The sequence below is a fragment of the Nelumbo lutea genome, chromosome 5 (genome assembly GCF_056320005.1).
Source record: "Nelumbo lutea isolate HS-2025 chromosome 5, American lotus-T2T, whole genome shotgun sequence".
NCBI classification, from domain to species: domain Eukaryota; kingdom Viridiplantae; phylum Streptophyta; class Magnoliopsida; order Proteales; family Nelumbonaceae; genus Nelumbo; species Nelumbo lutea.
Genome location: NC_142688.1, coordinates 18,905,573 through 18,916,615, shown reverse-complemented (window position 1 = coordinate 18,916,615; position 11,043 = coordinate 18,905,573). Strand labels below are relative to the sequence as shown.

At 36.1% G+C, this 11,043-nt stretch overlaps 1 protein-coding gene across 2 annotated transcripts; it reads right to left on the bottom strand.

Annotated features, from left to right (window-relative positions):
* Positions 1-1,139: 1,139 nt before the first annotated feature.
* LOC148850743 (phosphoglycerate mutase-like protein 1) lies at positions 1,140-10,766 on the bottom strand. 2 transcript variants are annotated; one of them, XM_088942958.1, is made up of 10 exons: positions 10,175-10,766; positions 8,268-8,329; positions 8,015-8,122; positions 7,755-7,834; positions 6,399-6,561; positions 3,464-3,538; positions 3,229-3,317; positions 2,197-2,316; positions 1,689-1,733; positions 1,140-1,608 (listed from the first exon to the last, which is right to left on the bottom strand). In XM_088942958.1, the coding sequence occupies exons 1-10, from the start codon at positions 10,338-10,340 to the stop codon at positions 1,485-1,487; spliced, it is 1,032 nt and encodes a 343-aa protein (XP_088799084.1). In that variant the 5' UTR covers positions 10,341-10,766; the 3' UTR covers positions 1,140-1,484. The 2 variants fall into 2 exon arrangements, with proteins under 2 accessions (XP_088799084.1, XP_088799083.1); XM_088942957.1 differs by lacking the exons at positions 1,140-1,608; positions 1,689-1,733; positions 2,197-2,316 and having other exon boundaries at positions 3,228-3,538; positions 10,088-10,470.
* Positions 10,767-11,043: the final 277 nt, after the last annotated feature.

The following is an 11,043-nucleotide window of genomic DNA, read 5'->3' as shown; positions in this document are numbered from 1 at the left end:
TTATTGGCAATTGACAATTGTTTTCTTTAGCTTCAGCTTAAACAATTTCAACCCCCACCCCCAAAATGAGGCCAAGCTCATCTCAATTGGGTACGTCAATGAGTTAGGTTAAATGGTGAACCCACCTTCGCCCTAACTTTGGTTCTGGTCATTCTTGGTCAGGGGGCTTGGATCAGTTTGGTTTGAGGCAGACTCACAAAAAACACAATCCACTGGCATCACAGAATTGTAATATTGCTGATTTAGATATTTCAGTGATGTGTTATATATAATTCTCTCTTCATTGAAATGAGAAATTAAAATTATGCTTTTCTTGTTTTCAGAAAACAATTATGTTTTTCCTTTAAATCAAAACAAGGACAGATACTGAAAATATAATACTTTTGGAACTTCTATGACGAGTGACATAAAAACGCCGAAGAAATTTAAATACAACCTTCAAAGAACAGGGGTAGCACTCTTAATGAATCTGGTCAGGTTAGAATGAATTGGCTATTTAAAATTTTGTTTTTTAAATTTAGAACTTATATAAATCCTTATAAATGTTTTTCCGGATATGATGCTGGACAAAAATGGTGGAGCGGGAAATATAAATCCATGTAAATGGAGACAAGGCTTGGTTGAGTTGAATTTATGCAAAAGGAAACTTTTGTCACTCGGTAGTGAAGACTAAACGAACCAAACCAACTAACAGACCCACTTCCATTAAAACATGGCACTAAGTACACTCTTTTTCCACGTTTGAAAATTGAAACCCTTACCTGGCAAACACGCCTCTTTATTTAACTGTCAACGACGTCGACGAGTGTTCATTTTTTTCTGAACGGTTGCAATCTAGGAACCTGGATCGCAGAAAATGAAGAAAATCCCATTAAACCCAACCGATGTTTTAAAAACTAACCCGGAACCAAAAACTGAATTATCCACTAGTTTTCGGATCAGCAGTTACTGATTTATCCACTAGTTTCCGGGTCAACAGTTCAACCATCCAATCCAAACAGACGATCTATTGCAATTTAAAAAAATAAAAAGATTGACGATTCAACTGCTTGTGGAACCATTTGTCTGGACAGTTTTCAGGCCGAACGATCCAACCATTCAAGTCAATGACAGTCCGAAAAGTCGAAAACCATGACAGATTAAGAAAAAAAACGAGGCTTCAGGTATTCCCATGACAATAACGTGTTTTGATACACGAGACATGTATTTTCTGCAGTGCCATCATATAAAAAGCATACATGATGGTGTGGGAATGTCAAATGTGTCTTAATTGTTTTCACCCTAAAAATGAATTATTGCCTACATACCACTTTCACCTTGACCAACACAACTCGACTTTTTTTTTTCTCTAGTAAAAGAATCTCGGAATTGCTTAGCTAACCACAAGAGGATATGTATAGTAAATGAATTGGGCGCCTCAATAAGCCACTTCTCTAGAAAGAAATTTCAGGGGCATGAACTCAAGATTCCAATTAGCCCATTGCCTAATTTGACGAGTTGGGTACTCCATTTCCTGAATGATTCTCATCTGCAGCTTCACTAGAAATATCAGGCCCACAAGGGATCTTTCCTGGATAATTGGTAGTGGGGCAATCTGAACCAATCATGCTGTAGATCATAGAAAATTCAAAATAAGCATCTTGAATAAACAAACAATGCACTGGAAGAGCTCCTGCAGAATTCCTCACCTTTTGTCAACAATCACCATTGAACGCAGCTCACAGTTGGCAAAACTGCAAGGGAAGACGATAAAGGCCATTAATCAGTTAAAGGCAGGCACGCGATTGTGTTGGTATCAACTGTTCATTAAGTAATTCCAGCCTCAAAAGTGGTTGTAAAGGTTAAGCAAAGTTCACCAGATTCATTTCTTCATTGTAATGAATTAATGAAACACGCTTAAGGACACATCTATAGAGGACAAGATTTCTTCTTTTAAGAAGAAACACACTTTTCATGAGCATGGCACCATAATCCAGTCCACATGGATATGCCACTATCTTCCCTCAGAAAACGAAACAGGATAGAAGTACTACCGAAAACAAATTTATTTAAGAATGTAAAAAGAAGGGAGAGGAGAACAAAAGGAAAAAATAAAAAAGAGACGGAACCAGTAGGAAGGGTGAGACAGCATTTTAGCAAGTATCAGAAGAAGTCAATTCTCAATCAACTAAAACAAATTTCAACCCAACACTTAACTGTTTGGAAATCTCTTTCTTCACCAATGGATGACAGTCATTTCCATATCTACTTAGAGTATGATACAAGAACCCACTATGGGTAACTACTGCAATCTCTTTCTCTTTTCTTGTCCACAGCCTGCATAAAACCCCCCAAAAAAAGGAATCATAAGGGTGAGTACTGAAAGATACCTAAATTAGAGCTCCAGCAACAGGTCTGTCTAAATACTTCTCACAAACTATTTATTAGCTTTTCTATTTTTTTTTTTTTGGTAGAAATTGGCTTTTCTAATTCATGGTATATACTAATTATATAATTGGAAAATCATAGGTACATACATTAATTCAATAGATATTTGAAAAGGCAAAAGCAATTAAAGGGAGACTCAAGGTTAAAAAGAAAGTAGGATGTGAATGGTCAGAAATGTTGCATGGACACATGTGGAAGTTGGAATCCGATGTGTCCAAGAGTCTGATGTAAAGTACAAGTGTCATCAAGAATCTGAGTGTCAAGACTCAGACGTATGTCCAACATGGACAGGCCCATTTAGAAAGAATCCATGCAACACTGGTGATAAGGGACTTATATCGTTTGATGCCAAATACTAGTACAAGGGTGCCATATCATGTCAGATAACTCAAATATTTAGTTTAAATTTCACATCTGATACCGTATTGTCTGGGTAACAGCTTCTGATCATGATGCTATATCATACAAATTTGCTTCAGAATTAAGATTGATCTAAGATGCCAGTCTCTGGTAAAAACAGTACTAATATCAGGAAACACCATACATCCCCAGCCTCACTCGTATTTCTTGGGTTTAGTTACCATTGGTGAGACTTGTAATGCTTAAGGTAAAGCAAATAGGAAATTGAGGTCCAGTGTACACAGTGGTTGCATTTGCCACTTCAGGGCATAATCTGATTTCCATATTACCCTTACCATTTTTGTTGTTCTACAACATTTGACACATTTCTAGTTTCCACATACATACTGTTTTAATTTTATCATTGTTGATTCCACATTAAGGTGATAAAACAGCAGTTACCAGCTCATAAACTTCATTCCCCTAGCTGCAACATCTTCATTTGGCTCTCTAATATCGGCCTCCCACAAAACATCCTCGTCATTTTCTATCTGTAAGGAATTTCAAACATTGTTTATTATAAACACTTGGATACAAATTTAACTACAACTCAAGCAATAAAAAAGAATATCACTGATATATTGATAATCAGTACTAGTATGAAGGTTATAATCAAAGCTATCAGAAAAATACTTGCCAGTGAAAAATCAATTGCAGGAAAAAGAGGTTGATACTCGCTAATTCTCCTCCTCTTATCACATGGGTGAACTCCCTGTGGTCAATGTAAACATTAGAGAAAACAAGAGAAAAGATTCAAAACTTTGGGTAACAACAATATTCAATTGAGAAGCTTACCAAAAAATACAATATGAAATTGAGAAAGTCCCCATAAATCATATTCTTACAACTTTTTTTATCAGTAAGGTGCTGTGCTATAGCTTATGAGTGTCAAAAGGTTTTGTTGAACAACCAATAAAAAATGGTTTTATTGAAATTTATTAAAGGGCAATAAAGGAGGCTATGTTTTAAATGCTTGAGGAAAATCAAAAGTTTGTGGTGATTGCACAGTTTTCCCCTACCTCCTTTCTTGTGCTTGTGTCAATAACCCACGAGTGTAATGAGCAGCTTAAATGAGACTTAGACTAGTACTAAAGTTAATATGCAGCATAAATCTGGATACTCTAGGTGGCAGCAGAATCATTCAGAATCCTGGCACCTGGGTGTTATGATAGTCTGGATGCACACCCAAATAGATACCCCCCAAACCAAGTTAGTCACCAAAGCTACTATATCTAACCACCTGGTGGAAATTATGATACCTGGATCAATGTTCTGAAAATTGTAATTGTATTATAAATCATAGAGAAAGTTGAATTGAATCAAATCAAATTATGAATTGTATAGTAAATTGTAAAATTATTTCTGTTTTTTACAAGCTTGTAAAAAAAATAAAAATTAGACAAACTAAAAACTTAAATATATAAATATATATACTTATTTATAGATAGATATTATATATATAAATATATATTTACTTATTTATAGATATGTTGGATATGTTATTGTACCCGAAATGAGACCAGATACTCTTTAGATAGGCTAATATGGTTGAGGACTAGCCTTATTTCTGCCACATTAAGGGATGGTGCAAATCTAGATTGCATTAGAATGTGGACCAAAGGGCACTAGGTAAGGTTTACTGATATATAAGAATATGAAATCTAAGTTTTGCAAGAAAGAAAACATTTCAACAAGCTTATTGTCTCATTCAAGTCCTACATAGACTTAAAAATCATAGGTACAACTTACACTATACCGAATTACCTATTTAATCTCAAATACAAGATTAAACCATTAGAAGATAGAAAGAAGCCAGGTGATCATATGCATGCCTTTTAAACTGATTACCACTCCCATAACAGTCCACACTAGGCCCATACCCCTCCTTATATAGTAGCAAGCTTTCACCAAGTGAAATCAGCCATTGACTTCTTTTTTCTTTGGTGTGTGTGTGTTGTCTTTTAGTTCAGTCAATTTAGAGGACAGTGCCAAGTCTATCCCTCCCAGGACCCCAGATTGCTGGGGAGAGCATCCAGTAATGGTTCCTTCTCACAGTTCATACATGCAGCAAGCCTGAGGGGTTGATATTGTTCCATCAAAATAAGACAATGCAGGGCCCCTTTTTGGTCCAAAACTAAGTTCACGTGTACCAAAGAAAGTATCATAGGATTTCAAGGAAATTCTGAAAGGTCTATTGAAGTATGTGAACTGTGGAGTTTGTTATTAGTTGTAGCTTGACATCCTAAACAGTGACTAAATAAGTATCACGAGAGGGTAAAAACACAATGTTACTCTTGTTCTTCAAACTCTGAAATTGAGGAATAATCAGTGTTTTAAAAGCGCAAGGCGCAAAAAAGGCACAGGGGTCAATTTGCGCCTGAGGCACAAGGCGCAAGGCACAAGGCGAGGTGGTGCCTTTTTGAAGCACGGCACAAAAATACAAAAAAAAAGCTAAAAAATAAATAAATAATCAGAAAATTCAAAAACAATGCCAAAAAAATAAAAAAATATATTAAACATAATATTAATAAAAATATGAACTTAAATTTAAAAATAATGTTTTATAAAACCTATTATCTAAAATTAAAATACATAAACATAAGATGTAAAGCATATTCAAATGAGAATTTAAAATAAAATCAAACATATAAAACATTTTCAAGCATGTAAAACCTCTAATCTCTTTTTTCACTCAATTGCATTACTTCAAGTACCTAATGTAATGTAAAACATATTACATTCCTGATTCTACGAGCCGCCTTTTTGCCACGCCCCTCGAGGCAAGCCCAAACAAGTCCACGTTAGGTCTTAAATTCTTAGTTTTCACACAAAAAATAATGATTTTATAGTTTTAATTGATTTTTAAGAAGACATTTTATTAGGATGAATGAATGAACAACATTACCAAATTGGGGGTTCTTGGAGCATCAGGCGCACGCCTAGGTGGACCTTTTAAATCACTGGGAATAATTGCCTTTAGAAGAACAAAATCACATTTTTGAACATTGTATTTGCAATCATATGAATCATCAATATGCAAAGATGAAGGTATTAAACAGTTAATCAATAATGATACTATGGGTATGCTGCATTAGGCTAAGTGAAGATGAAAAAAATCATAAAATTGTAATGTAAAACATTAAAAAATGAAAATAAAAGTTAAATAAGAATGAACTCTAATCCAACAAGACAAAATCAGACACAACAATGTTCTCTGAAATAGCACAGAATGATTAAGACAGAAAATATATACAAAATAAATGCAAATTAACTAGCAGCTTCAAAGTCTGCAAGGGTAGACAATAGACATAAAAGGAGGCATCCTAGCCAATAGGAATACCATGGGGGATCCCTGACAATTTTCAAGGATGCAGCACCAATGGAAATCTTTTCCCTAAGGAAGAACCTTTAATGCCTAGTTTGAAAAGTCGAAATTAAGTAATGCCTAGTTTGCAACTCAAGTTTTGAAATCAATAGAACAAAAATTAACTTTAATTAAGTCCCCTATCGTATGCTTACTGGCTTCTAGATTTAAGCAATCTGAATATAAAATCCATGTTTGATCTACATACCAGATGTTCTCGACAAAGCTCCAATGCTAAAAAAGGAGGGCAATTCAAACTTGAAATAGCAGAACGATCACTATTTCCAGCATTTGCCACCATAAGTGGAGGAGCATCAACTCCATCCACATAGCCCCCACCACCGAACACTCCTACTGCTGTTTGCATTGTCCTGCAATTCAAATAATAGTAACCTATAGTAGGTTAGCTTAATAACAACAAATACTTGAAATAGTACTTTAGTTGCCAAAAGCACACAACAACAACAACACTACAATAGATGAACAGTATACATCCATCGACTTCCAAGTAACAGATTTCAAAAGGAATCCTCATAATTGAAAGATAAGATGACCAGGCACAAACAAGGATAAAAATACAAGTATTCAATCCCATATTATGATCTTTAGTTTACTTCTTGTTTCTCAAGAAACCAACTTGCTATTAGAGTTTATGACAATTGACAAGCTAAAATTTATTGAAACTTCTAATATTCATAAAATAATTACTACCAAGTACTGACTATACTGTAAGATTCATTGCATTATGCTACTATATATCTAGTTCACAAAACTAATACAGAAAATGTTGGTACCTGATCATACATAGACACAAGAAAACTTCACAACCATATCAAGAATCCAGAATAAGAATAAGTGTCACATCATGTGGATATAGGTATCTAAGCATGTTATGTTCAGGTGTGAGAGCTTAGTAATTGTCAGATACACAGCTTGACAACTAAAATTATTAATAACTTTTTTATCCCTTTCCATTTCTGTTGGCATTTGCATTTGAAGTAATAGATTGATACTAGTATGGATTTATTTTTGAGAGCAAGAGCACTTCAAAAGACAGATTCACTGACCAAATTGCATTTGTTGGCATAGGAGAGGTTCTCCATCATAAACAATAAATGATATCAAAGGGATGTTTTCAGAACTCCTTGTTGTAATTAATTTTGAGATTGGATTCCCCTATTTTACAACAACAACAAGAACAAGAAAAATATTAATAATAATTTGCTATTTCACACTGATATAGCTGCCCTGTCCTTTGTTATATAGCTCTATAAAGTAATTCAAAGAATACTGAAATTAGCACAGGTAAATCAAAGAAGAAAGAAAGAGAAGAAACCCTAATTTGTTAAAAGGAATCAAACCAAGAAGGAACACAAAACTCTAATGTCAGATGCTGCATTCTATCCATGCTAATCAAGAAAATATTTTTCACTAAATATAGAATTAGCCAGCCATATTTGCCACTTTCCAAGACTGTAACATGAGACGGAAGGGCATATCCTTAATAAAATATAACATCATGAGAGCCTACTAAAAATGATTTCAAATACTGGAAAACTTATACCTTAGCAAAGGAGATGTAATTACTAAATCAATCCTCTTGATAAGTCCAGATGCATGAACATGCTTATGTAAATTATCAACCTGTAACAGAATTACAAAATCTTCTTTAAGCATTTTAGTTTCAGAAGATAAATGACAGTGATCTAAGACCGCCAAAAACATCATTTTCAAGGTAATAGTATGCAAGAAATTTTAAATGGAAAGAGTGCATAAGGCTATAAATTGGCGATGGATAGGTTCCTAGAGATGAAGAGTTAGTACCTGCTGCCAACCAAGAGGGGTAAGGTGTGCATCAAAAAGTTCTGGAGATAAGTATGCTTTATGGTTCTTTTCTCCTTCTACATTGTGAATCCCTTGTGCATGCCTCACCTGGATGTATGGTTTTATAAGAGCCCAATGCCTTTGGAAGTAAAAAGGATGAGGAAAGAAGGAAATCCTGAACATGCTTCATATCAGATTCAGCATATTCAAATCTGCAAATCATGTTAAACATAGAAAGAGAAGTGATACAAACCAGGTGCAAAATTTTACATCGGTGTAATGGGAACAAACTTGTACTTGCAGTGTTATCCATATCTGCAAAATGAAGCAATCAACAATTTCAAATTTCAAATAAAATAAAGCTTCAGAGTTGTAATACAAATACATCACTTCCTCAACTTTTATTCAACTTTTGAGGACAAGAAATATAGAAACCGGGTTCAACATGTACCCCTAAGAAGATTCAGGCATGATGTAGTTATACCTTATATGGCTTATCATGGAAGACCCAATTAGCAGAGTTAATGGGTCAGTTGTAGCAGGGATGCCTGCATGGGCCCATTGGCATTCACGACAGAACTCAGATTTGCTCCTCACAGAGTGTGCCTCACTGCACGTAGAAGTCGTGCATTGGGAACCCCATGAATGACAATATATGAGTACTGGATATATTCCCAATGTGCGGATGCAAGTGCTGTGAGGTCAGTGTGAGGGGCGCTCTGTGAGGAGAAAATCCGGACCTTTCATAAGATGGAGAGCCTACCCTTCTGCAGGTCTGAACCTGTGCCTCCACAAAATGAAGGAATGCCTCCACTATTGGGTCAAGGGCACAGCACCCTTGCCATGACCTAACCTCTCCCCATAGCACTCTGTCTGAGACCACATTTTCTATAAATTATCAGAGCTACCAAATCTTCATCATGCTTTTTTCCACATGTTCCATTTAGAACCTTCAATTGTACCAAATCACTCATTCTTATAGGTTTATACATCATATAAAAAGTTTATTTCATCACATCATATTGCCAAATCAACACACTAATTTCCTTTATTGTGTAGCCACTTGTTGCCCCCACAAACTATTCCTAGTACACACATTCATGCCATGTCTAATAATCCTCGAAGTCTTACTATTCAACCATATCAACATCCTCATCTCTGTTATACTCACGTTATGAACGTGTTTTAACTCCTCAACATTTCACTCCATAATGCATTGACACTCTTATAACTATCCTTTAAATTCTACATTACCATGCTGCTAGCTTTCCACAAATCCCTCTCCGGACTCGTAAATAAAAAAATTATGTCATCTACAGACAATATATACTATGTGACCTCCTATTGTATATGCCTAGTTAGTAATCACTGAGTGTAAAATAAAGGCAAAGCCTTGAAGTGGCTACAATTTTGTAGAGTTCTAAATTCGTAGCCTAGAACATCTTCTATTTTTTCTTTTGGTTTCCAAGCACGATAGATTGCAAAATTACGTTCATTACAGATTTGCTGAATGTGCAATTACGTTGACGGTAGAAGACAAAACTCCCCAACAGAAGACATTTTAAGCTCAGCTACTTGAACATTCTGTCTACTACTCTAATCCATGCTCCCTCGTATATGAAGCCCACTATACCAATAAACCGATAAATCCAACGGACAGTAGAAGACCTACTTTCTTCCAAAACTAAGTCAGTCGCAAAGTAATAAAATGACAACAAATAACCGGACGTGGATACAGGATTATTTCCTAACGAGATCCAGACTTAGGCCATGGCAAAAGAAACACGGTTCATTTGAAAATACGGAAGCACATAACGATTTCCTCAATAATATGCAAACAAATCTAAAATTCGAGTATCCTCGCAATCAGGCATAGAAATTATGAACATAAATGCAAAATTGTGAGTAATCGGAACAAAAAAAGATCCCCGCATTATCAGAAAAAAAAAAAAAAAAAAGGAAACGGAAGACGTAGATCTAGGAAAAGAGTAGATAAAGGGAAACGACGAAAAGGAATGCAAAAGATGAAGGCAAGCAAGAGAAAATGGATGAAGAAACAGAGCTAGGGCTAACCTATAAGAGGCACGTTGTTGCAATTCACCATGATTAAAAACAAGCAACCTCTTCCTATAAATTCCGTGTCAAGTACAATATTAATACCTGAAAGAGAGGAGGACGAAGAAGAGGAGCAAACGAGAGCGAAACGAGTTGACGGATGAGCACACGAAGAAGCAATTGAAACTGGCCTTGGCCTTGCTTTTATAGACGTAACAGTGGATTGATGATGGAAGAGAAACGGTGAAGAAGACGAAATACGATGAGTCATGCTGCTGTTGTTGTACCCGGCCTCCTTAATAATATGCTTTGCCAGTTTTTGGTTTGTTTGGGTCGGTTGTCTCTCTCCTTCCCCACTCTCTGTGAATGAATGGTCCAGAATCCGCGTTTGGACTTTGGACCTCGAACGCCGTGAGCAAGATGTGGTCCGAATCTCCTTTTTTTTATCTTTTTTCTTCTTCTACTTCATTTTATTTATTTATTTTTAATTATATAATTTAACCGACGCATATTGATTATTGATAATCCTCATAAATGGGAAAAGGAAAAAAAAAAACTGGAGCAGGGACCAAGCAGCACGCCGCATGTTTCTTGGGTTGGACTGTGATCAGACGGTGCATATTGCCACTTGGAAACAGTTGGTGGTGGCCTGGTGGGGCCTCTTCCAATCCTGATGGGGGGTCATGGATGGAATCATGCGTGATAGCGCATTGACGTGGTGCATTAATTAGTTCGTTGAATTTGTCAAAATTGGCAGACAGGAATAAGGGATCGCCCGCGTATCATCCTGGATATGCCTATACCACGATCTGGCGCTGCGTAAAAGCAGGAGGCAAGTTGCGAAGCAAAGGTTCTTCGTTTTTTACTCCACCCAAACGGGGCGCGCGGATTTAATCTAAACCGCGAGCCGCCCAAGTGGTGGAGGTGGAGGGGATCTCAGCTCAGGTCAGGCTGCTTTCTTTCTTTTATTGGGA